We start from the raw sequence: 27,454 nt of genomic DNA on the forward strand, positions 1-27,454 counted from the left end.
AACCACCTACTTCCTCCTTCGCGGGGCCAACTTCGAGATCCTCTTCCGGGGCAGAGGTCGCCCTACTCGTCCCCCACCCCCTCCCCCTCCAAGATGGCGAGCGGCGGCAGCGGTGGGGTGTCAGTCCCTGCGCTGTGGAGTGAGGTGAACCGTTATGGACAGAACAGCGACTTCACGCGTGCCCTCAAGACGGTCAACAAGAGTAAGTGTCGGGGCGGCCCGGGCTGTCGGGAGGACGCCGCCTGGGTCCAGCGCGCGGCGACTCTGCACAGCGCGGAGGGGATCGCTCCGTCCCCAGGCTCGGCCCCAAGCCCGGGGGCGGGTCGCTGCCCCACGGTCACCGGCGGCCCGAGCTCGGTCGCTTAGGGCCACGTGTACTTCCCTCAGTCCCCGCGAGACCCGCCGCGAGGGGGAGGGGGGACTTAAAGAGACCATGGCGCCCGGAACCGCTTCCAAATTGTTCTTGATGTCTTCTCCGCTGCCGGATTTTGCAAAGGTGTCAGACGGACTTTTCTTGGTTTATCTTGAGCGAAGCGATCAAGACAGTGTCATGGAGGAAACTTGTTGACTGGGGCTGGGGCAGGGGAAGGAACCTGCCTTGCTTGACACGTAGCATCCCATCCATGCTGTTGCGGACAAGGTGGAAGCGTTGCAGATTCGAAAGGGAAGGGGTGTGAATGTCAGGTCTTAATTCATTTCCACGTACAAGGTCTCCCCCATAGTGTTTAGCCAGAGAGAGAGAGAGCCCGTGAGTGCCCCAGCATTTAAAATAACATAAGGAAACTTTGACCTGCGTTTTTAGCCCCTATAAATCATAATTTCTAATTTTAGTTGCCTTCTATATGAGATTCCATAAGTTATTCTTCACTACATGCCTGTAATATGGCCATGCTGTATTCTGTACAGTAGACACACCTTTGTATGTTAGGTTTGGTAGTGCAACTACCTACCAAACCATTCAGCTGTACAAAGCACTAGTTACAGAAAGGATATCGCCGTAACATACACTTTGCACCTTTGGGTTCCTGAGTTACTATAAAAGTAGTGATAGTGGAGTGCATTAAGGAAAATAGCTACTAGTTAGACTTGATGACTGCCAAGCTTACGTGAGTTAACATTAGCCCTTCACTGTGCCTGCAGTATCAGTGTAACACTCTGTAGCAGTTCAGCCCAGGCTGTCACTTCAGCCCTACCTATTAATTTCTAGAAATTCCTTTGACGACTCCTAAAGTGAGACTGGATTCCTGTGGTCGACTAGGAGCGAGGGGAACCGTGATCCTGGTCACTTGGACACTGACATGCTGTTAGCATTGAACCTTGGCTGCCTGAGTTATTTGTCTCTCTCTTTGATCTCTTTATGGGAAAGGAAGATTTTTGACTATTTCTTTGGAACACTCCAAAGATAAGTCATGTCTACATTGTATTTTTTGTTTGTTTTGCAGTGCTGAAAATTAGACTCAGGGCCTCACATATGTTAGATAAGCTGTATTCCCGGTTTTATTTAGTAAAAGTGTGCAAGAGGAATGGATTTAAAAATGGCTTTCCTAAAAATGGTTCTCTAGTATTGCAGATCAACAAGGATGATATAACTGCCCTGCACTGTAAAGTCGTTTGCCTTATCCAGAATGGAAGTTTCAAAGAAGCCTTGAATGTCATCAATACTCACACCAAAGTGTTAGCCAAGTAAGTGATTCTTAGTCGCCGTCACTGGAAATACTGTGGTCAGCGCTATCACCTCACCCATTGCTCCGTTCTGCTCTTCACCTTTGCCCTCCTTTTCTTTCCTTTATTATTGGTCTTTCTGAAGTTGGGAGACAAAGTAGTCATCTTGGTTCTGTTCTACTGGACTGTTAGAAGAATTTCAGAATTTTTGTTTGTTTGTTTGCTGTTTTCTGTTTTCCTGGGGATTTATTGTTTTGTATTTGTATGTTTGTTTGTTCCGGATCTAATCCTTTACTGGCCTGGAACTCACTCTGTAGCCCAAGCTGGTTTTAAACGTTCAGTCCTACTTCAGCCTCCTAAATGGTGGGATGTGCACAGTTTCCAGAGCTGTCTTTCTGTCGAACTGCTAAGAAGGGGGTAAACCAGAAAAGACTGAAGAACGTATATGTGAAAAGGGTTACATATACCTTCTGTGCTTGTAATCCAGCATGCGGGGGACTAAGGAAAATTTCGAGTATGAGGCCATCTTGGGCTATGTACTGAGACTCTTGTTTCCAAAGGTGGGGTGAGGGAGCTGGTAATGGTTCATGGAGGCAGGATCTAGGGAGAAAGCAATCATGTATCTATCAACTAGACATGTGTAAACTTACAGCACATAAACATCTACATCCATAGAAGTCTTTAAGGTGAACTTGGCCTGACTTCTGGCCCTCAGACCATTAATTATTCAGGCCAAGACCTTTGAGTTGTTTCTGTTTAATTATTGATGGAATTTTTTTTTTTAAATCTCATTTATCATTTCACAAAATGTGAACTTCCTGAATTGTTACTTTTTAACATTTGCTTTGATAAGTTATTTCTGGGTAGGGGATTATGGTCAAAACTTTAAAATGAATTTTAAATATCACATTAAATGTAGGTGAATTTTAAATCTGGAGTAAATAACTACTTGCTTGGTTCTTTTCCAGTTACTTATAGATATCATATTTTATTACTAATTATTTTTTTCTTAATCATTTTCTTCATGACAAGTTAACAAGTATTATATATTTTATTAAGTAGATTTAAAAAGCTTTCTTCTCTGAAGGCAGCAGCTCATGTCTCCCACACTAGCCTCGAGCTCCTCGGTAGGTGAGGAAGAGCTCGGCTTTCTGATCTTTACCTGTACTTCCTGAGTGCTGAGATAACAGACATGTACCACCGTCCAGTTGAAGGGTGCTGGGCATAGAACCAGGGCTTCGGATGTACTGGACAAGCTGAATTACATCCCCAGTCTCAAAATGTGGCCCATTTAAGTGTTCCCTGTATCTAACTAAGGCAGTCTTGTATTGAGCTCTTCCATGGTTGCCTCCTTTAATAGTTGTTTCAGAATGCCCGTAGCTTTGTCAGAAGTCAAGAAAACAGAACAAATGAGGATGAGGATGTGCACGCTGTGCTGCTTTAAGGCGTGTGATTGGGAGGCAAGTCACAAAGATGGTTGTGACAGTTAAAGAAGTTAGCATGTATGCAGTGACAGTTCTCACACACACACACACACACACACACACACACACACACACACATATAAGAATGTGCTTTTGTTTTAATCCCAGGTGTAGAGATGTGGGGCTGCTGTAGGCTGACCACAGCAGCTGATTATATTTGTTGGGTGCTGTAACAGAGGCATGTTTTTTGCCAGCTGCAGCTAATTTCTAAGATTGTATGATGTTTGGAATTTTGGGGATTTTTCAGAGGGTATATAAATGCTAGAACCCTGTCTGGGGGTAGGGGATGGGTAGTTGTTGGCCTTTCAGGGAGGGTTGGTTGTGGTTTGTTAGTAGTCATGTTCAAAGAAGAAACAAAGAGAAAAAAATTAGATTCAGATTCCCCCCCCCATCCTTCTTTCTCAGCTCTCTAGTTATAGGGGGTGAAACGGGTGGGGGGATAAAGGGTGGGAAAGAGGAGTCCACGAAGTGGCAGAGACAAGCAGTCTGGAGTATATAGAGTGCTGTATGTACGTTATTAGATAATAATCAGATCTGGTTTTGTTTTCCTTCAGTAACTCTCTGTCCTTTGAGAAGGCATATTGCGAGTACAGGTTGAACAGAATTGAGAATGCCTTGAAGACGATAGAAAGTGCCAACCAGCAGACAGACAAACTGAAGGAGCTTTATGGACAAGTGGTAATTACTGCTTTAAATACCTGTTGGCAGTCACCTCAAATAAACATTGTTCTATCCCTAACTTGGAGCAGGAATGAGGAAATTTTGATGCTCCACAAAATTAGCCACCAAACTAGTTCTTGAGGTTTGGCTCTGTTCTCTATTCTTGCTCTTCACCGAAAGAATTGTGCATTGAGTATTCATTCTATAAACTCTGATTTCTTCAGTGCCATCATATAATATTTGATTAGAAAGGTAAAGGCCAGTGAGCTATGTATATAGTTGAGACAATATTTCCAATATTAAACTAGTGTTCTAAGTTTAAAAGAGGACAATTATGAAAGATAGGGATTTGGGAAACTTTTTCTGAACTATATATATTTTATTCGTAAAACTATGCCCTTTGAAAATATACTTTTTTGAAATGTATTAAAATTAGATTTATTAACTTTATATATGTATGGGTATTTTGTTTGCATCTATAGTATATACACCACATGCTTGCTTAGTGCCCATGGAGGTCAAAAGACGGTATCAGATGCCCTAGAACTGGAGTTACAGATGGTTGTGGACCACCATGTAGGTGTTAGGAATTGAACCCAGGTCTTTTGCAGGAACAAACAAGTATTCTTAACCACAGAGCTATCTCTCCAGCCTCTCAAGCATTCGAGACAAAATTCAGCCTGATCTGAAAGTGCTATCAATGATGAGGGGACAGAGGGTTATCTGGGTGGTTCTAGGGTGAATTCCAGGAGTCGACGGAAGGAGACCAGTCTCAGTCATACATAGGGAACTAACTGATTCAGAGTACCAGCTTTTACTGTCCTTTTTGTTTATATATTTTGAGAAAGGGTCTGTCTTACTATATAACTCTGGCTGTCCTAAAATTTGCTGTGTAGATTAAGCTGGCATTGAACTCAGAAAGATGTGCCTGCCTGTCTTTTGAGTGCTGGGTTTAAAGGCATGTTCCATCATGCCCACCCGTTCCTGTCCTTTAAGGACGACTTGACTTTGTGTGTGTACTCTGGTACTACTATCATCATGTGCAGTGTCTGATTGCTGAGAAACGACAGGGAACTTCTAGGGTATTTAAGTCTTCGGGGAGCATTTATTTTTTTATTCTGTTTACTGGTAACTTAGTAATCATTTTGTATGTTTTGTTTTTTTTTTTTTTTTTTTTCTTTTTCATTGCAATTCAGGTAACAGCATAAACTTCTATATAAAGATTTCCTTTCACAAACGTTAGGCATTTAGCTAAAATAAAGAGCTTTTAAATATGTACTATAATATAGATTCTTCTCAAGTAACTTTTTTTCTAAGTATTAGCACACAAAACTAGTTAAAAATATATAAAGATAAATGCTTGGCCTGCCCATCTTATGTTTTAACATTCCCTACTTAGTGGTTCCAGAAAGCATTAGTGTGGTCTGAAAAACAAGACAGTGTTAGTCACCTCTGACCTCTTGCTTTGGCCTCAGCTGTACCGCCTGGAACGCTACGATGAGTGCTTGGCTGTGTACAGAGATCTTGTCCGGAACTCCCAGGATGACTATGACGAGGAGAGGAAAACAAACCTGTCAGCGGTCGTTGCCGCTCAGAGCAACTGGGAAAAAGTGGTTCCTGTGAGTATGCTGTGCGTGACCCAGACAGCCATGAACAGTACTCACACTCACTGTCTGACTGGCATCTCTCTCTGTGGCAGGAGAACTTGGGTCTCCAAGAAGGCACACACGAACTCTGTTACAACGCTGCGTGTGCACTGATCGGGCAAGGCCAGCTGACCCAGGCAATGAAAATTCTACAAAAAGCTGAAGGTTGGGAATTTTTTTTAATGCTTTCTATAAATATAGTGTGGGATATATAAGTTTAGACAGTCCCAAAATTACATTTGATATTTGTAAAATTCTTTGGTGAAAGTTACTGAAGTAGTGAGAATTTTGAAGCATTTATCTAGCCTGTCTCCCATTGGCCCTATCTCCATATCTGTTTAAGAATTAAAGACGTTTCCAAAGTTTAATTTTAAAGAGTAGGCCTTTGAGTGGGCTATATGAATACTAAATGTAAAATAATTGGCATAATTTTTCTGTGACAAAACAGTATGTAAAAACAATCATTTATGGGCCAGTGAAATAGCTCATCAAGCAAGGACCCTTCCACTAAACCTGCTGGGTCGTCCTCTTGCTGCCACCTGACATAGCATGCATATATACACATGTACACATGCACAGAATCAAAGTGATAAATTTAAACTTTAAAAGTTTTTAAAGAAAACCATTCCATACATATTGTTATTCTATTATTTCTACCTAAGTAATACATACTACTCTTGTGTGTGTGTGTGTGTGTGTGTGTGTGTATATATATATATAATCGTATATTTATAGTACCACTCAAGGACATTTTAGCCCATTTAACATGTTTCTACATGCATTTCATGCTTTAAAGACTTTGATATAAAAACAGGATGCTAGGGGAATAGTTAACCCCTTGCTAGGTCTACAGAGGCCATTTCAGGACAGCCAAGGTCTTCTGGAGAAATCCAGATCAATTGAAGGGCTATTTAGGAGAACAAGAACTTATAAATAGCATGAGTTTCCGTGTTGTTAATAATTGTCCATGGGAGCTGGGGAAATAGTGTGGTCAGTAGTGCTTGCCCTGAATGAATTCACTGCGAGTCCAGTCCTCACATAAAAAGCTGTGATGGGCCTGAGAGATGGCTCAGCCGTTAAGAGCATTGGCCGCTCTTTCAGACAACCCGGGTTTGGTTCCTAGCACCCACTAGGTGGCTTATGTAACAATATGTACAAATAACCATATGTAACACCCAGATGCAGGCAAACACACATCTAAAATTAAAAATTTAAAAAAAAAAAAAAATAGGTCCAAGGACAGATGTCAGTTACTGTTTGAAATCTGCTCAGGACTAGTTTTTTGCTTTTTGGAACTGTGAAGAGAATAGGAAATGCCCAATGATGCTAATTTTAAAACTGTTTTCCTCCTCTAGATCTTTGTCGGCGTTCATTTTCAGAAGATTCAGTACGTATTAAAAAAAAAAAAAAAAAAAAAAAAACAAATTTAATGCTTTTGACTAATACTAGTTTAGGAAGTTTTATTCAGCTTCATGGGATAGATGGTACCATGCATTTGGTTCATACCTAATCACATACTAATTTCCTTTAGGAACTTGCCTTCACCAAATCTCTCTGTGCATTCTATATAACTTGCATCAGACAAGCATCTTTTTGCACTTGTGATTCTTTTGCTATTTAATTTTATATTTATATATTAAATATAATATTAAATATTTATATTATATAATAAATATGTTAAATATTTATATTATATAATAGTGACTGAATATTATATTTATTTTTAAACTTACATAAAAATACTTAATATTCTCTCTCAAACACAAATGGAATCATGTGTTTGGGAATAAGCATCTCATACCACCCAGCCAGCGTACCTTCAGCAGGTTGGTGTAGGTTAGGAAAAGAGCACATACTGCGTGCTGGGGAGATATGGCTTGCTCTGTAAAGTGCTTGCTGTGTGAGCTAATGGTATGGGTTTGATTTGCTGTGTTCATGGACATTATGAATTGCTTGCATTTACAATCCCAGCCTTCCAGAGGTGGAGACAGGTAAGCCCAAGAGCCTGCAGCCTACCTTGATCAGCAGGTTCCAAGAAAGTGAGAGTCCATCTCAAATGAGAAAGTAGATGGGCTGGAAAGACAGCTCAAAGGTTAAGGAGCACCTGCTGCTCTGCCAGAGGACCCAAGCTCCAGGGTCAGACGGCTGACAGCCATCTGTAATTCTAGCTCACAGAAACATAGTATGTACTCTACAGACACATAAATAAAAATAAAATCTTTTAAAAAGTAAAAAGTAGATCACACCCAAGGAACAGCATTCAAGGGTGTCTTCTGGCCTCCACATGTACACTTGTACATGAATATGTATACACATAAAGAATATAGCCTTCTTTTTTTTTTTTTTTTTTTTTTTTGGTTTTTTGAGACAGGGTTTCTCTGTGTAGCCCTGGCTGTCCTAGAACTCACTCTGTAGACCAGGCTGGCCTCAAACTCAGAAATCTGCCTGCCTCTGCCTCCCAAGTGCTGGGACTAAAGGCGTGCGCCACCACCGCCCGGCAGAATACAGCTTTCTAATGTAGAATACTTACTATTGGAGAATAATTCTTCATTGTATAAATCACGTTAGCTTCATCTCTAGCGTCAATTAAGAAAGATACCTACGTCTGATTTTTTATGTTGTTACTGTTTGTTTGTTTGTTTGTTTGTTTGTTTTAGGTATTGGGGATTGAACCTAGAGCTCTCATGCATGCTAGGCAGCACTGTACCAATGAGCTACATACCCAGAAACCCCTTCCCCCCCTTTGAGATGGGGTTGTCTCTAAGTCTCCTGTACTGGACTTGAACTTGCTTTGTAGCCCAGGAGGGGTTTGACCTTTGTTTCCCTGCTTCAGTAGTATCCCTGTGATTGGGATTACAGGTCTGTGACAACAGTCCAGCTGCTACTTGCTTTAAGTATAGTCCAGGCAGTGAACTTATGTGTAATGCTATTGCACTTTTTATTTCTTTTAAAGATTTATGTATGTGAGCACTCTGTTTCCATGTACTCCTCCACGACAGAAGAGGGCAGCAGATCCCACTATAGATGGTTGTGAGCCACCATGTGGTGCTGGGAATTGAACTCAGGACCTCTGGATGAGTAGATAGTACTCTTAACCATTGAGCCATCTCTCCAGCCCTTAAGATTTATTTTGCTTTTAATTATGTTAATGTGTTTGTCTCTGTGTGTGAGTGCAAATGTCCAGCAAGTCCAGAAAAGGGCTTTGGATTCCCTGGAAATATAGTTAATATGCAGTTGTGAGATACCAGATGAGTCCTGGGAACTGAACTCAGGCCCCTACAAGAGCAGGGTGTGCTCTCAACACTGAGCCATCTCTCCAGTCCTAAGAAGCATTCTTTTAAAATATGTTTTGCAAGAAAACTTTTTAGGAATTTGGGGAAAAATATCAAAAACCCATGTTACAGACTACTACGCTGTATGCAGCCATATTCTTTCACCCTCTCCCTCCCATTGTCCCATAAACAGTTCTCTACAGTGGCAATCCTCAGCTCAGGCTCAGGGAAGATTGCTGAAGTTATATGGTTCATTAGGATTGTATCTATTTCAAATGTCTAAATCACTTAGAAAAATAAGTCTGTGTTTCTTTTTCTACTTAGGATGGGACTGAGGAAGACCCACAGGCCGAACTAGCCATCATTCACGGCCAAATGGCTTACATCATGCAGCTGCAGGGTCGGATAGAGGAGGCGCTGCAGCTTTACAACCAGATAATAAAACTGAAGTGAGTGGTTAAAATGAAGCGTTCTTTCGGGGATGAGGCTTTTATTGACTGTTGTTTAAAGTGGTTTTGGTATTAACAATTGCTTGTTCACAGGCCAACAGATGTGGCACTTCTTGCTGTAATCGCAAATAACATCATTACCATTAATAAGGTATGAACTCTCTGGAATTTCTACATAGTGGTTTATGCTGAGAACATAATTATCCCAGCTTTATACTAGGGTGTGTTCTTTTTTTCCATGACAAAGAAAAGTTCAGGTGTTACAAAATCATAGTGGAGAGTATTTCAATTCCTAATATTGGTGTTTCTGCCGTGTTTATTCAAGTAATAAAACTTTGTAGTTATAGGCCTTGGGTTTTAATAAAGTTTTACCTTTCTAGTTTAGAATCTGTGTATAAGTACATGAGTGTTTTACATTCCTTTTCTGAGTCTAAATTGGGGGGGGGAGGGGCAAGGTATAGGTAGGTGCTATGGTTTGTCCTACCCCTGTACCTTCTATAAAAATTACCGCTGTGGCTGTAGGTACTTATAACTTAAGAGTGCTGTGCTAATCAAATTACTATGGTACTAATTACCAAGTGCAACATGGCTTAGATGGAAAAAACAGTTCAAGTTGAGATTTGAAATCAAGTTATTATAAATAAGAGAAGCAACTAATACTTGGTTTTTCATGCTATGCCATGCAATTTTTCCTTTTTAAAGGTTTCATTTTAATTACACGTATGTATGTGTGTGTCCATGCCCAGGAAGGCCAGAATTGTCCAATCACACTGGAGCTGGAATTGTAGATGGTTGTGAGCTACCCGATATGGATACTAGGATTTGAACTGAATAAGCTGTGCGTTCTCTTAACTGAGCCGTCTTCCCTGTTCCATGTGGAGTTTTGAAATACTCAGTTCGTTTTTGGGTAGTACTCCTTGTGTTCAGTGTGTAGGAGACTAAAGGAAGTCATTTGTATGAGGTCATTGCCAGGAAGATTTAGAACATGGATTCAGATACCATTTTCTGACACCAGAGGTTGTCCCTGGTACTCACTGTGTGATGGAGGTCTCCTGATGTGGCATGGTGGCATGGGGTAAGTTTCTAAGCATGGACGCCAGAGTTTACAGAAGTACTTAACTTTGAAATGTTTTGTCAGAATGAATGCTTTTTATCAGATATACAGTTGTGGGGAAGAGAATTAGGAAATATTAAATATACATCTCCACATAATTTATACATTGAACTTTATTCAGTGTACTTTGATGGGGGGGAGGCAGGGGGAGACAGGGTCTCTCTTTGGTTATCCTGAAACTTACTGTGTAGACTAGGCTGGCCTAAAACTGAATGCTAGGATTAAAGAGTATGCCATCATGCCTGGCTCCATATTAGTATTTTTTTACTTTATGTTTAAAATACTCCAGGTAATAGGTAATACTTAAGAAATAAAAATTCTGCTGGGCGGTGGTGGCGCACGCCTTTAGTCCCAGCACTTGGGAGGCAGAGGCAGGCAGATTTCTGAGTTCAAGGCCAGCCTGGTCTACAGAGTGAGTTCTAGGACAGCCAGGGCTACACAGAGAAACCCTGTCTCGAAAAAACAAAAATAAATAAATAAATAATAAAATAAAAATTCTTAAATCATTACAGTTTAAAATCTCATCTTGAAAAGCAAGACTTAGTAGTACAGGCCTATAATCCCAGAACTCAGGAAGCTGAACCTGGAGTATAGAGTGAGACCCTGCCGTAGAGGTGGGTGGTAGGCAACTCACCTCTTTCTGATGTTGGAAATAATTATGTACATTAAATGTCTTGTCTTCACACTTCCTGACTACTATATTTGGCAAAAGGTCTCTGACTTGGTAAAATTAAGCCAAATCTTGAAGAGTTAAAGGTTAAATAACAGCATTTTTACATATGAAGAAAAATTTGATTTGGGAGTAAAAGATAGGTACCAAAAAAATTTAAGATTATACTAAATGATAGTAACATATGGAAGACCTTGAAAATACAATTTTTTCAAAAAGTGTCGTGACAAAGTTTGAGAAAAGTCTTCCACTGAGTGCATAAAGAATTGACTTATAACAAGTAATACATGAGCACTAACTGGGAAACGCCTGTGTTTGTCAGGATCCTGTTCTGCCAGCCCAGGCTCCCATTAGCTCCAGGATTCAAGGGTTTCTTCTGACAGCCTGTCTGTCAAGGACTGCAGAAGCACCCCACTACTTCTGGCTTCAAATTGGTTTAAAGCATACAGTTTTTTTTTTTTTTTTTAAGTAGGATTTATTTTTTAATTTAGTCTGTAAATCAGTAGAAGATTTGGTTCAAAAGTATGAGTATTTGAGGAGTAGTTCACGCCTGTAATCCCAGCACTGGGGAGAGAGAGGCAGGAGGATTAAGAATTCAAGGCCATCTTTATTTAGCCCCCTAGAACCACCTAAGACAGTCTCAAAAAATAAAAATAAGAACATGCTTGCAAGTAAATTATTCACCTTCAGAATGCTTTGTGGCTTAGTTGCCTTGCTTTCTTAAGAAATGCATGCTACTGGATAATTTTGGTTTCCCTTCACCCCCCTCTTGGTGGGGGTTGAACTTAGAGCTTTCAGAGTGCAAAGGACGGTGGTTGCCCTGCAAGAAGTTTAAGAAATTGATTCCTTGTGTTTCTGCCTAGTTGAGAAAAGAGATCTTAGGAAAGGAAATAGTGACTGTGCTTCGTGCATATTGTCTGCTAAAAGTGGTTTCCATGATGGGGTGTCTGTTTCAGAAAAATAGTTTACTTAGCCAGGATTCAAGCAAGATTGCTGCCTTCTTCACTGTGTATCTAAACTCTAAACAGCATGGGTTGTAGAAACTGCAGGTACATTCTTTGTAGTCTTAAGTGACTAGGGTTTATGGTGTCCTGATTTAGTCCTTAAAAAACAAACAAACAGACAAGATAGTTCACTCCTGTAACCTCAGCACTTTAGCAGCCAAAACCAGGAACGGCTGGGAATTCCAGGCCAGAATCCCTGGGCTATAGAGTGAAACCCTGTCCTGTCCGAAAACCAAAAACTAAAAACAAAAGACCAACAATAGGAAGAGAAAACAAAAATCTTGTTCTTCCCTCTAATGTCATGTCAGCCCTTTCATAGCCATACCTGGACTGGGAAAACTATGTGTCCTAGTAGCTTTGAATTGCAGACATTTTGTTTGGGTACGGGTGCATCAAAACTTAAGGCAAATGTGGACATGTCTTGTTAGTTTAGGCCCCCAACCAGTAGTGTACCCCAGCTTTCCTGCTGTGTATCTGAAATAAGTGAGTGGAAAGGAGGGTCTCTTGGGAGAGCCACAAAAGCATGAGTAGAGATTCCTGCTAATGGTGGGTGGACTTTTCTTTGTCAGGACCAAAATGTCTTTGACTCCAAGAAGAAAGTGAAGTTAACCAATGCAGAAGGAGTAGAGTTTAAGCTCTCAAAGAGACAGCTGCAAGCCATAGAGTTTAACAAAGCTTTACTTGCCATGTATACAAACCAGGTAAGTCTCTAGTTTCCAGCTGACCTTAGGCACAGTGGGGATTTGTGTGATCTCTCTGAGTTTTGTCTTATTTCCTTTTTTAGGCTTACTAATTTTGTTAAGTAATTCTCCCAGTTCTCCAAGCATATGGCAGTAGTAACTTTAAGAGTGTTAACAGCTGTAAGAAAGGACACCTTCTCCTCTTACGTTCCTGTTGAGTTACACTGTGCTGATGCTTGACCTCAGCCTTGTTCATACTGTTGAGCTGTATATCCGGCCCTTTCATTACCTTCCTTACTAATCTTCCCGAATTAAAATGGAATCATTAAAGACACCATTCAGAGCTAAAATCCAACTTTTATTTTACTTGATGTATCACAAATTATAACTGTGAAAAGGTTCAGTTTTTTTTTTTTTTTTATTTTTTATTTTTTTTATTTTATGTATTTTGTTTGCATGTGTGTCTGGGCACCACATGTGTGCCTACTGTTGGATCCCCTAGAATCCAGGTCCTCTGGAAGAGCAGCCAGTGCTCTTAACTGCTGAGTCATCTCTCCAGCCCAAGGGAGTCAATTGTTTATCTGTATCCTAGTTAGATTCTGAATGTATACTCTAGAGCACAAGATTTTAGTCCACAATGAGACGCAGTAATGTTCTTACTATTTAGAGCTGAGTCAAGGATTCTTCATGTTTCATTTCAGCAAGAAGTATATTTCTGTGATTTTTTTTCCATTGTATTGCTTTAAGGAAGAAATTCTAAACTTCATTTATCTGGAATTTAGGTATTCAAATGATTAGAGCTTGCCTTTTGTTTACTGCTTTTAGAACTTTCTTAAATTCACTAAATTCAGTATATTATAAATCTATAAATCTAAATAAAAATAATAAGATATAAAATGGATGCTATAAACTTAACCTCTGCATTTTTTTCACTTATTGTTCTACAAGCTGATTACCCTGTCCTTTTATTTTGGATTACTTAATGTTTAACTTTATTAATACACTTATTAATAAAGACATGGCATCTTTTAGGCAGATCAGTGCCGAAAAATAGCTGCCAGCTTGCAGTCCCAGAGTCCTGAGCATCTCCTGCCTGTGCTAATCCAAGCTGCCCAGCTCTGTCGTGAAAAGCAACATACGAAAGCAATAGAGCTGCTTCAGGTAAAGACATTAAACTTGAATGCTTAATGAGGTGTCAGGTAGTTGTCAGCTGTTTTATTGTTGGTGCATTATGCTAGAACAACCCACAGACTAGTAGGTAGTGTACCACTAGATTCTAGTGTCATTCTTAGTTGACTTTTAAGTTAGAACTTTTTTTATATGTTGTATTATGTTAATTTGTTTGAACTCTGAAGAATACTTTTTCATTAAGAGATCCATTCAGCATGAGTTAGAGGATCAAGCTTTAGGCTTGCAGTACCAAGCTGTGCTCCCCCATTTCAGTGACCTGTTAGTTCCTCCGTGCGTCCTAGTCCACATCATCAGTCAGGGAGGCACTGACTTGGTTTTGAGGATCCCAGACCAGTTGTCTCATTACATTATGTGTTACATGAGTTTAGATAGCTGGGGAAATGGACAGGATAAAAATAAGACCATCCTGAGGGAAAGCTACCTAGCAGAGACCCTGGTGAGAAGGTAGTAGGTGAGTGAGTCTCTTTAAAACAAGGGGGTTCTGGAGCATCTCCATCAGTGATTCTGTGGGAATGTGACATCATTGTACCTGCGTGTAGACCTTGCTGTAAAGCCTTGGTGTGGAATAACGTGTCTCCCAAGGTGGCACACGCCTTTAATCCCAGCTCTCACAAATTATGAGGAGCCAGAGGCAGGAGGTTCTCTTGGGTTTCAGGCCAGCACTGCACAGAGAAACCTTGTCCTAGGGGGTAGGGGTTGGAGATTTTGACCTGAAAACAGAAGTTTAATTCTTTAAGCTAACTTTAAAATCTTATATAGCTGAGCTAAATAATTATAATGTCTTATAGTTGTATAAATCAAATTTATGTGTTTTTAACCCACAACTAAAAAATATTTTAGGAATTTTGTGATCAACATCCAGAAAATGCAGCTGAAATCAAGCTTACCATGGCACAATTGAAAATTTCCCAAGGTATTAATTAATATTTGACTTTAAATTCTTTGTTCAGTGGTGAAGTTTAACTGTTGTTTCAAACAATGCTAGACTGTGTGATCGTCAACAGACTGAGTAGAAGTTGGCCCTTTCCTTGAGTTGGTCCTGTGTTGTCAGAATGATTCTCAAGCCTTAAAGGTCCATACAAGCATGAGATCCATTTGTTGCAAAGCACCTTATAGGATGTCTCATGTAGAGAGAGATTGTACAGAGTGAGAAAGGGGTTCCTTTGGCTTGGACTTCCCAGTATATCATAGTTGGTTCCTTTTTCCTTTTTTTTTATACCTTGCTAAGTACAGAAATGATGAGATGTGATACATTTGATGGGCAATGGAAAACTACATTTTTTAAAAATAAGCTTGGTTATCTAGAATTGAGTTGTCTAGTGTGCTAGCTGCTATCTTCTTGAATATCTATTTGAATCTATTTGAATTTTAAACTGATCAAAATTAAATGAAATTTACAGCTTGGCATAGAGCACATGACTATAATCCCTGCTCTCTGAAGGCTGAGGCAGGAGGATTGAGCTCAAAGCTAATCTGGGCTAGTTTGTTTCCTGTCTCAGAAACTTAAAGTTTCAGTTTCTCTACAGTAGTAGATACAGTTAATGTGCCTGTAGAACAGCACAGATGAATGGAACTTGACTTCACAGATAGATATCAGATGGCTCAGGCTCTCAGTTGGTAGTAGCAAATGGTCCAGAAACTTTGAGCTGGCCACAGTGGCTTAGACAAAAATTTCATGAGAAGAACAGTTGGCATTTAGGAAAAATGGTAAGAAAGAAGAAGTGGGAGGAGGGGGGAGGCTCCTTAGTGAAACGGAGTTGAGAATTAAAGGTGACAGCTTTGGGTTACTCAAGTTTTCAGTGAGCATAAAATTGTACCACCAGTTTTCCATTAGACTCTAGTCTATAGTAACGTATATTCCAAGGCTTTTTGGGAGGGGCTCCTGCCTCCTTCAGGTTGCCATCTGAAAAAGAAGAAATGTCACTCAATAGCCTGGAGTTGCAAGACCAGCTCTTCCATTAGTAACTCTGTGAGCTTTAGGAAAACATGCTTTCAGGCTTGAAGACAGTGCATGGCCAAAGAGCTCCAGCTGTGCTAAGGAGTGCTGAGTTTGAATCCCTGACACTCACAGGAAACACTGGCCACGGCTGTACATACCTGAAATCCACCCTTAGACACAGGTTCTAGGAGTGCCAGCCCCACAGCTTAGCCAAAACAATGGGAGACCCTGACTCTCCACAGTGAGGAGGGGGCTAAGAGGAAGACACCCCACATCTTCTCCATGCTCAGGGACACTCACATACATACTTAGCTCATGCACCACACAGCACACAAAACATAGCAAAAAAAAAAAAAAAAAAAAAAAAAAAAGATATTTTTACATGTCAGTCTCTTAAGAAATGAGCAGTGGGCACACTATCTATCCACTGTTTCCAGAGCTTAAGTAGGAAGAGATAGGGCAAACATAGAACTGATGATCTCGTGCCCAAGGAAATGTGATAGGGAGTAAAGTTTCTTGTATTTTTTTTTTTTCACAGTATGCTTTAATCACTAATGGTGCTGCTTTTCTTGTTAATCTTCTTAGGCAATATTTCCAAGGCTTGTCTAATACTGAGAAGCATAGAGGAATTAAAGCACAAGCCAGGCATGGTAAGTTTCTGTTTGCATGTCTGCACTTGCCTTACGTTCTCTTTCATTTGTCCTTATTTCCTACTGTGAGACAAGGTAGGATAACAACAGTTATCTGTCTGGGATACATGTCATTCTGTGCTCTGGTAGTCATGTGAGTTACAGCCCATTTAGGCCCCACATTGTCCAGAAAAGGTAGCCTCAATCACAGACCGAGATGTGGAACTTTTTTTTTCTAGATTGCTTATGTCATTGTTATTATTTGGGGTTTTTGTTGTTGTTTTTATTAAAACAACTTAAAAGTAGTGGTCAATAAATGTAGTTCTTTATTCAGGTATTGAAGGTTTAAGCCAGGCATGATGGCACACGCCTTTAGTCCCAGCACTCAGATGGCAGAGGCAGGATGATCTCAGAGTTTTAAGGCCAGCCAGAACTACAGAGAGAAACCCTGTCTCAAAGGGCCAGGTTTATATAGCTCAAAACTCTGCAGGTTTCTCTCGCTGTGAAAGTGTCTTTCCAGCACTCACTGCCTCGGCAGTAAAAGAGAAGAGCTAGCTTTCCTGTTTCTTTCCTCTAGCACAGCTGTTGACAGCTGGACATGGGTGCATCTCCACATGCTTTCTCTTCATTCATAGTTTAAGGCTTATGCTGGCGTTGTTTGTCTTTCTTTTTTATTAGAATTATACCATTATATGACTGAAAAATATGGCCTTTTACTATTTAAAGACTGTATCCATTCCATCTGAACTGTATTGCCATAGAGACTGTGCGAGTGCTCCTTTATCATCTTCTTAATAACGTAGAATCTGACACTGGTTACGTGGCCTAATCAGCTTTCTCTTACTATGATAAAATACTCTTCAAAACCACTTTGGGAAGGCAAGAGTTCATTCATTTGGCTTACAACTTACAATTTTTGTCTAATACATGATTGACAGAAGTCTGGGAGCCAGAACTGAAGCAGACTGTGGAACACCTTTACTGGCTTGCTCCCGGCTCATAGTCAGCTCCACTTTGTTTATGTTGTCCAGGACACTTGCCCAGTGATGGCACCACTCACAGTGGGCTAGCTCTGCCCACATCAGTCAACAATTAGAAAATGCCACACAGACCAGCTACAGGCCAGTCTGATAGGAGACTTCCTCAGTTGAGGTTCCTGCTTCCTGGTGTGTGAAGCTAACATCTAAGATAGCCATCATGTGTGCTGTCTCTCTCTGACTACTTTGGCCAGACTGCATCAGTTATACCAAGGCTTCTTTAAAATGCAACCTTTTTTCTATTTCTTGTCCTTTGGCTGCCCCACAAATGCACCAGGAAAGCTTTTTGCAGCTTAGACCATGGGTATCTAACTCATCACAGTTCAGCTGTGCTGGAAGCTTCTTCATCAGACCCTTGACTGTCCAGCAGTAGTTTGTATAAATGCATCAAATGCTTATTTCTCATGTTTTGGTCTTATCCAACTGATACTGCTTTAGAGGAAGGTCTGTATTATAGATAAATGCATTATTTGGAAAAGACTATATTTTTATAAATATTTCTAGAAATTTTGTTCTCTAAAAGGAATAAAATTTATGGGGAATTAGGACTGGCAGAGAGCCCCATTCTTCTGTATCCATTCCTTAGTAGTTTTAATTTTTAAAAACTATGTTCTGAAGGTGCTGGAGAGATGGAAGAGCACTGATAGCCCATTTCAATTCCCAGCAACCACATGGTGGCTCACAGCCATCTGTAATGGGATCTAATGCCCTCTTCTGGTGTGTCTGAAGACAGCAACAGTGTACACATAAATAAAATAAATTTTTTAAAAAGTATGGTTAAAAAACAAAAAACTATGTTCTGAGAGTGAAGGAAGAATCTTGTTCATTCACTTTGCTCGTGTCACTTTCGCTGTACAGGTGTCCGCGTTGGTGACCATGTACAGCCATGAGGAGGATATTGACAGTGCCATTGACGTCTTCACACAGGCTATCCAGTGGTATCAAAGCCACCAGGTAAAGGACTGGAGCAAAGTATTATAAGGGCATATTTTTTCCATCAATAATAAAATGTTCTACTGAACCAAAAATTCCAGAGAACTGAAATATTCTGAGCTACTAGACTATCAAATTAATTTTTATAAAGTATCCCAGGTCCAAATAAAATTGTTATACATAAGGAACAGCTGCAAGGTGAAACAAAAAAGCTCATTTGTATTTTTAGAAGTTCTTTCCTATATATGTGTATGTGCACGCATGCATCTATATATGTGTATGTGCACGCATGCATCTATATATGTGTGTGCACGCATGCATCTGTATATGTGTATGTGCACGCATGCATCTGTATATGTGTATGTGCACGCATGCATCTGTATATGTGTATGTGCACGCATGCATCTATATATGTGTATGTGCACGCATGCATCTGTATATGTGTATGTGCACGCATGCATCTGTATATGTGTATGTGCACGCATGCATCTGTATATGTGTATGTGCACGCATGCATCTGTATATGTGTATGTGCACGCATGCATCTGTATATGTGTATGTGCACGCATGCATCTGTATATGTGTATGTGCACGCATGCATCTGTATATGTGTATGTGCACGCATGCATCTATATATGTGTATGTGCACGCATGCATCTGTATATGTGTATGTGCACGCATGCATCTGTATATGTGTATGTGCACGCATGCATCTGTATATGTGTATGTGCACGCATGCATCTATATATGTGTATGTGCACGCATGCATCTATATATGTGTGTGCACGCATGCATCTGTATATGTGTATGTGCACGCATGCATCTGTATATGTGTATGTGCACGCATGCATCTGTATATGTGTATGTGCACGCATGCATCTATATATGTGTATGTGCACGCATGCATCTGTATATGTGTATGTGCACGCATGCATCTGTATATGTGTATGTGCACGCATGCATCTGTATATGTGTATGTGCACGCATGCATCTGTATATGTGTATGTGCACGCATGCATCTGTATATGTGTATGTGCACGCATGCATCTGTATATGTGTATGTGCACGCATACACACACTCAAGACGTCATGGCATAGTACATTATTGGTAAGGAGCTAAGTGCCTGTGGGTGGCTGGTTACTAGAAGAGAAGTGTATGGGTTGAGTATTGTGCCTTATCTAACAGAAGCATCTTCGTTGTCTTTGGTATCAGTCTCTGCATAGTATCAGCCTTACTGTACATACAAATGTGTTATATTTACACTGTTACTAACTTTTAGCAATAGGAGGGCATCAGTGTCCTGGGAAATATTATGTTGAATTAATGTTTGAGAATGTGCCATATCTTTTAAGATTTGATTTGTTGTGTGGTTGGGGTCCGTTGCTAGAGACAGAGCCCGTCAGCCTCCTAGGCAAGTGCACCACTGGCCCTACATTCCCAGCTTGGTTTTTTTGTTAGGGGACCAAGATAGAAATGGTTATGTCTGGTTCCATAAACTGATGACCGCTTGTTCTTTCACATATGAAGATGTAGAATTTAGTGAGCAGGTCCATTTTAAAGGGCCTTTAGTAAGTAGGATTTCACTGACAGGCTGAATATTTAGCTTAAAACGTTGCTATTTTATTTTGTTTTGTTGAACCTGTAGCCCAAATCCCCTGCTCATTTGTCCTTGATAAGAGAAGCTGCAAACTTCAAGCTCAAATATGGACGGAAGAAGGAGGCGGTTAGTGACCTAGAGCAGCTGTGGAAGTAAGCTGTGGAGAGCGCTGTGGGGCCCACACCTTGTTCCCGGGGGAGGGCGGGAGGGTATTTCTTTGCTTATTTCAGTGGTGATTTTATAAACTTTTATTAACTTTTTTATTTCTTCTTTTAGACAGAATTCAAAAGATCTTCACACCCTAGCTCAGCTCATTTCTGCTTACTCACTTGTGGATCCAGAGAAAGCAAAAGCGTATCCTCTGTAGTACGGCTCCCTGGAGCGCCAGAGCCCTGCTAACACTTGGATTCATGCAGAAATGTTTCTGTTAGAAATTTTAACTGATAGACTTGCTTCCACCTTGTGAAAGCAAAATGTACAATTATGTATCAGTATGATTGAAAAATAGTAATGAAGCAGGGGAGGGGGTCACATACCCATCGCAAACAATGTGGATGAGAGTCACAGACAGGGCATGGTAGCATGTTCCTGCAGTCCTAGCACTTGGGAGGCAGGAGCAGGAGAATTAGGTCATCCTTGGTTATATAGTGAGTTCGAGACTAACCTGGACTCGAAGAAGAAAATTAAATATCCTGGTTGATCAGTTTGGGTTCAAAGTGCTACAGAAATGAGGCCATGTTCCCTGACCTGAATTGTCCACAGGATGCTAAGAACCTACAGTCAAAGCCGCTGCACTTAGCCAGCCTGTGCACTTGATAGTTGGGAAATACCTGGAACAACATCACTGAGTTAAGGAATGAATGATATACAGTGTATTTGGTGTGACTTGTTATAGGAGAATTCAGAGTATTTCTGCTGTTAATAAAGGCCATCCAGGGAAGACAGTAGTTTTTGTTAGCAAAGTTGTGTTGCGAGATACAAATGTATGTTGTGTTCCTAAACTCCTGTCTTCCTCCAGTCTTAGTAAACACCTGCCCTCATCGGATAGTATGTCTCTAAAAGTAGATGTCGAGGCTCTTGAAAACTCTCCTGGTGCTACGTACATCCGGAAGAAGGGTGGGAAGGTCGCTGCAGATAATCAACCGAACGAACAAGGGTAATGGTTTTCTAATTCAGAGTCTGTAAACATTTTCTAAGGTTGATTTGAAATTATGTAAGAGAACTTGATGGGGTTGGGATATAGCTCAGTTGGTAGAATGCCAGCCTCACATGCAGGAGGCTCTGAGTTCAGTCCCTAGCATCACATAAACTAGAATACCAGGAGGGATCAAGATTCCAATTCCTTAGCCTCAGCTACTTCCTCCTCCTTCAACTACAGGAGACTGTATAAAGATAAAACCAAAACTTTCATAAGGAATAAAATCTTTCATCTTCTGTGCATGTGTTCAGGTACACTTTTTATATGTGTGCAGAGGCCAAAGGACGACATGAGTCACTTTCCACGCTTTCTGAGACTGGGTCTCCCACTGAAGCTCACCTATTCAGCTGGTTTGGTTGACTTGCTAGCCCTGGGGATCCTCTTGCCTCTGCCTCCCTAGCATATAGGGGCACAGAGAAGTTTGCCACTTAGCCAAACCTTTTATTATGTGCCTGCTAAGGCTGTGGACTCAGGTCCTTGTGTTTTTGCAGTAAACAGCCTACCAGCTGGGCTGTCCCTATGGCTGCCTCCACCTTTTCCTCCTCATCCCCACCTGTCCTGTCACATCAGAACAAGCCTCAGACAGTCAGTGGATCTTTGCTGATCTTCTCTTCCTATTTACATATGCACACACAAAAAAATGTGAATAATTTCATTCTCTTTATACAAAATATGGAATTAAAGGCCAGAGAGATGACTCAGTGGTTAACTATAGTATGTAATTTTCCAGGGGACCTGAATTTGGCTCTGAGCACCCATAGTGGGCTGCTACACAACCACCTCTGAACTCCAGCTCTGTGGGATCTGACACCCTCTTTTGGATTCCAAAAGCAACACACACACACACACACACTTTTGAGTGCTAGGCTTAAAAATGAATGTCTTAATGCCCAGAAAAACAACAACTTAGGATTGACTGGCTGAATCCTCCTTCATGTGCCTAAGATACTAATACAAATTTAGTACATCCTCAGTAATTCTGAACCAGAGTTCACATGGTTTGCTGGTTGGAGAGAAAATTAGTCAAGTTCTCTAATGCACAGGACGTCAAATTCTGCTCCTTCCTTGTTTTCACACATTGACGTCTGAAATACTCAGAGACCTTCATGTTTAAGGTGTTAAATGTGTAAGATTTCTGTTTTGGTTCAGGATGAACAGAGCATGGAAGACACCAAACATTTCTTTTATAATTTTCATCTTTTAAAAATACCTTTTAAAAGAAGCCTCAGATGCTACAGTGTTCCATAATCCATCACTTCAACTGATTCAAATTTCAAGCTTTTGGAGAACACCAAAATAAAAAAAAAGCTAAATTTCAAGTAAATTCTTAAAGTACCATCTATTTAAATATTTAATATTTTCTCTAACATAAATGAATGGCTGTTGAAAATGCTGTTTCCTTTGAGATACTTTTATATTTTTTCTTAATCATTATGATTATTGACTTTCTTTTAAAGATTTTGTGTGTAAGTGTATGTTTATGCCATATGTGTATACAGGGTTAGGCCAGAAGAAGGTACCCAGTGTTTCCTGTCACTCACCAGACACCTGGCTTATTATGTCTTTTTCCACCTGGACACTGACTTTCCTTTTTTTTTTTTTTTTTTTTTTTTTTGAGACAAGGCCTTATGTTGCCCGGGATAGCCTAGAAATTACCATGTAGACCAGGCTGGCTTTGAACCCAGAGATCTTCCTTCTATGTGCTGGGATTAAAGGCATGTACCACCATGCCCATCTACCCTGACCTTTTCTTTCTTACATTATTTATTTAGTGGAGAGGCACACCTGTGCCACTGTACTTCTGTAAAGGCCACACAACAATCTGGTGGGGAGGTAGAGTCCATTCTTTCTTTCTACTATGGTTCGAGCTCAGGTCGGCAGGTACCTTATTAACCCACCAAATGAGTGAACGAACACTTACACTGACTTTGGAGCTTCAAATTGCCAGCACATTAATTTCATTAGACAATATTAGTGTTCTTTATACTATTAAATAGCAATGGTTTAGTATATTTTGAAGCTGTGTTTATCTTAGATATTGACCAAAGGGAGAAAAAGTTAAGCAGAAAAAAAATACATTTAAACAGTAATTGGAATGGAGGTTTCGTGTGGGATTTGCTGGGAGCAGAGCAGGTAGAACAGCTGGAAGAATGCTGTCAGTCTGGATAACACAAAGACACAATGCTTCATTCTTGTGGAATAAACTTTTGTCACCTTCAGCCTTAGTTCAGTGATTAATAGTTCTTAGCTGTATCACATGTGACATATACAAAGAGATGTCTTCTAGCTCTCAGAATGCTTAATAGTTACTTTAAAATATTTTCTTGATTTCTTGGTACCTGCTAAGTATCTGCTTTTTCTTTTTTGCCAATATACTTAGTAAACTGCTTTACTGATTTAAAAAATTAACAAATTTGTAAGGTTCAAAATTTGAAAAATGAGGCTAGGGGTGTAGTTCAGTCTTAGAGCACTTGCCTGGTTTGTAGGACACCTTGATTTTGATCCCTAGAACCATCAAAATAAATTTGGTTTTAGAGAAAAGAGAGAGAGTAATTGGGCATGGTGTCAGCAGCCTATAGTAGAATACTTAGAGGATGAAGTAGCAGCATCCCAACCTCAAGGCCAGCCTTCTCTACATGTTAGCCAAGTGTGGTGGTACTTGCCTGTACTACCAGTATGTGGGGGACAGAGGCAGAAGGATCAGTTAAAGGCCAGCATTGGCTACCTGACACATGTTTTTAAGGGAAAACAAAACCAGGCTAGGTATGCCTATAATCCTAGCAGTTGGGAGGCCTCCCAACTTAGCGAATCAAGGCCAGCCTGATGTACATAGTGAGTTTCAGGCCAGCTGGGGCTTCATAGTGAGGCCCTCTTTAAGAAGAAGTGCAAAATTAAGTGAGTAGTGTCCCTGCACCCATCTGTCCCTCTCCTTTCTAGGGCTATGACCAGTGTACTTTGATCTCTGTGTCCTCCTAAAGGATTACCTGTGTATGTTCTCCAGCAAAGAGCTTCTTGATTTTCAAAATCTTGCCAGACCGTGGCTCATTAAGGCCTGGTTGGCTTCTGCTTGTATGAGTAACTTTAGTAGATCTCTGGTACTCTGAGGCACTTCATACACTACTCACTACTTAGAGGATATCTTGGTAATTTAGGCATGATAGCTCTTCTCAGAGAATAGGTAATATTTATATTGTAAAGAGTTTTATGTTGTACTTAATGTGTATTATCTCAATAGTGATAATGATTCTGTTTCTTTTTAGACAGGGAGATTTGAAAAAGAAGAAGAAGAAAAAGAAAGGTGAGACTTTGAAGAAAAAAATGCATGTTAGATTTCGGTGTTGGGATAGCCCAGGCTGGCCTCAGACTCAAGGCAGTCCTCCTGCATCAGCTTCCCAAGTGCTCAAACCACAAGTGTACATCACCATGCCTGGCTTTAGATTCCTTTTTCAACAGTAAAAATAGTTTATGCCTAATAGAACTCTCTGGACCTAAAATGCTATTCCTCTTATGGTCTTTTCAAACACTACCTTTTATCTTGACTGGAACTAACATTTTCATTACATTAGTGTTCCCTTAAGAGTTCGTCTGAATTCAGAGTGCTGCTGTCTGTTAGGGTTTCCATAACCATAAAGAGACCACGACCAAGGCAGCTCTTACAAAGGCAAACATTTAATTGGGGCTGGCTTTCCGTTTCAGAGGATTAGTCCATTATCATTACGGTGGGAAACATGGCATCATGCAGGTAGACTTGGTGCTAGAGGAGCCAAGAGTTGTACATCCTGTTCTGAAGGCAGCTAGAAGACTGTCTTCCTTAGGCAGCCAGCAAGAGGTCCTGGCTCTGGCCAGGCATGAGCTCCACCTCCCCAGTGACTCACTTCTCTAACAAGGCACCTCCTCCAATAAGGCCACACCTCCCAACTTCAGTTGTTGTGTTATTTATTCCAATGCATGAACACATTATTTAGACAATTTTTAAGCTGTTCTAGGTACATTTCTCATTTATCAATTGTTTCCAGGAAAACTGCCTAAGAATTATGACCCAAAAGTCACCCCGGATCCAGAAAGATGGCTACCAATGCGAGAGCGCTCTTACTACAGAGGAAGAAAGAAGGGTAAAAAGAAGGACCAGATTGGAAAAGGAACACAGGGAGCGACTGCAGGAGCCTCCTCTGAACTGTAAGTTGTGGCTGCAAGACAGTAGTCTGAGAATGCAGTTCATCCTGGAGGTTGACTCAAGTCTTCCCTGACATGCTGTGTGAGAAATACAGTCCTCCTGCCTTGATAAGGATTGCAGTATGTGAAAGGAAAAAAATACACTGTTGATTTTATAGCAAGCACTAAAATTATGTGATTATAATGTTAAAAAGTATTGTAGGAGCTGTGGGGATGACCCAGTAAAGGAATTCTTGCCCTGGGTTTAACTGCTAGTCTTACAAACCATGAAACAGCCTAACAAGTAATTACATTTAGTTTAGAAACTAAGTAATGACTCATTTAAATGTGAATTTAATTTAAATAAAATGTGAACTATTTCTACATAGAATTATAAGTCATTTAAAGCTGATGTTCTAAACTTTAAACATTTGGCATGTGGATTATATTACATCTTTAGCTATAAAATGGTTTAAAAATATTCAAGAAAATCATGTACAGAGGATACAGTGTGGCACATTCATCCTGAAAACGTGGGAAATTCACTGTTGTGGAAAGTGAAATCCATGCGCGTACGTGCTTACACCTTTTCCTATATTACATTTCTAAATGACTAAAAACCTTCTGGTTTGATGATTTCAGGGATGCCAGTAAAACTGTGAGCAGCCCACCCACCTCCCCAAGACCCGGCAGTGCAGCGACGACGATATCTTCCTCTACAAGTAACATCGTACCCCCAAGACACCAGAAACCCGCAGGGGCCCCAGCAACGAAAAAGAAACAGCAACAGAAGAAGAAGAAAGGAGGGAAAAGTGGCTGGTGACGACAGTGTACTTGTTGCAGGCTGTTCTTAATCCAGTGTCAGTGATGTTAGGAACATAATAAAGGTAACACAGCAGGAAGCACAGAGCTCCCTCCTCATCCCCAGACTCCTGAAATGATTTCTTACACTTCAAATGGAAAGACATCCTCCTCAGGCTGCCTGATCAAATTTGGCCTGCTTGTACCAAGTAGCTTTACAGAGAGGGGCCTGAAGATGGCAGCGTAAGACACGTTAGCTAAGGTTTCCCGGGATTTAAATAGAAAGTGTCTCTCCTGTTTCAACTAGTGTGAAGATACATGTTCCTATCAAGTCTCACCTTAAATTATGTCTTACAAGGCTAAAAGTGGAATCTTCTGAGCATTCCAAGGATGTGTTTAGAGCTATCATGTGATGAAAAGGGATCTTAGTAACTGAGTGGCCAGAAAGACTCACTGTCTGAAATAATCTTAACCATAGATTCTGTCCTGTGCTACTGGAACTGGGACTCATCCCCGTGTGTGTGTATTTGTGCACATCTGACTGCTTTGTACCTTGGTTGTTTTCATTTTCAGATTATGTTAACATGCTGATTTAGTTCCACCGAAGACCTCAAAAAAATGTATCAGTGTTCCAAGTAGTTGACTCTTAGACCCGGTGTTCTGAGGGCGAATGGGTTTAGGCTTCTCAATCAGAACACTTAATGGCCACTATCAAGAACATAAACTTTGACTTCTTTATCTCAAAGAGGAAACAGTATCAGGCAGTATTGAAATTCCCAAGAGCATTTGGCCTGATTAATAATCAGATGGCTCCCCTTTCTGGTTATGGGACATGACCTTCGTTCCCTTTTTCAAAGTGACCTGGTCTGCGGTCATTCTGTGGTGTAAATGTTGCTCCTGTCTTCCATTGCTAACAGGCCACTTCCACACTCAACAGTTGTGAGACACACATGGGTGCCTCCCCTTGTTTAGTATTCATCTATGTCACCTGAGATATCATTTATTTCACACCTATATTTGCTGTGATCAGATTACTCTGTTCTTGTTAATAAAAGTGCTGCTGTGTTTGAGCATTATTTATTGGAACTTCTTCGGTGGGTTTTATAAGGCTCTCCTGCTCTATGGAATTAGAAATGGGGCTGCTTTTCTGTTGAACACTATCGGTGTCTGCAGTGTCTCTCCAGAGGACTGGACACCCTGCCGCAGGAATAACTGTCACTTAGGAGTCCATTACATCTCCTTTGCTTAAGGACGGGTTTTTAAGTTGACCAACAGAATCTTGGTGTTCTAAACTTTGAGAATTTTGGTCTAAGACATCATGGTGAAATACATACA

The 27,454-nt window shown here is 40.6% G+C and overlaps 1 protein-coding gene across 1 annotated transcript; it reads left to right on the top strand.

Annotated features, from left to right (window-relative positions):
* The first annotated feature begins 44 nt into the window (after nt 1-44).
* Nucleotides 45-27,195, top strand: Srp72 (signal recognition particle 72). Its single transcript, XM_034508698.2, has 19 exons — nt 45-202; nt 1,563-1,683; nt 3,701-3,824; nt 5,282-5,425; nt 5,506-5,617; nt 6,808-6,839; nt 9,049-9,173; nt 9,267-9,324; nt 12,531-12,662; nt 13,674-13,802; nt 14,673-14,745; nt 16,357-16,421; nt 18,296-18,391; nt 20,017-20,120; nt 20,245-20,322; nt 20,987-21,124; nt 24,427-24,464; nt 25,183-25,342; nt 25,961-27,195. The coding sequence occupies exons 1-19, from the start codon at nt 94-96 to the stop codon at nt 26,139-26,141; spliced, it is 2,019 nt and encodes a 672-aa protein (XP_034364589.1). The 5' UTR covers nt 45-93; the 3' UTR covers nt 26,142-27,195.
* The last annotated feature ends 259 nt before the right edge of the window (nt 27,196-27,454 follow it).

This window comes from Arvicanthis niloticus, chromosome 7 (genome assembly GCF_011762505.2).
Source record: "Arvicanthis niloticus isolate mArvNil1 chromosome 7, mArvNil1.pat.X, whole genome shotgun sequence".
NCBI classification, from domain to species: domain Eukaryota; kingdom Metazoa; phylum Chordata; class Mammalia; order Rodentia; family Muridae; genus Arvicanthis; species Arvicanthis niloticus.

Coding starts and splice junctions, on each gene's coding strand:
- Srp72 (XM_034508698.2), top strand. CDS start 94: ATGGCGAGCGGCGGCAGCGGTGGGGTGTCAGTCCCTGCGCTGTGGAGT. Junction 3,825..5,281: donor AGGAGCTTTATGGACAAGTG/GTAATTACTGCT, acceptor CTTTGGCCTCAG/CTGTACCGCCTGGAACGCTA. Junction 16,422..18,295: donor TAAAGCACAAGCCAGGCATG/GTAAGTTTCTGT, acceptor TTCGCTGTACAG/GTGTCCGCGTTGGTGACCAT.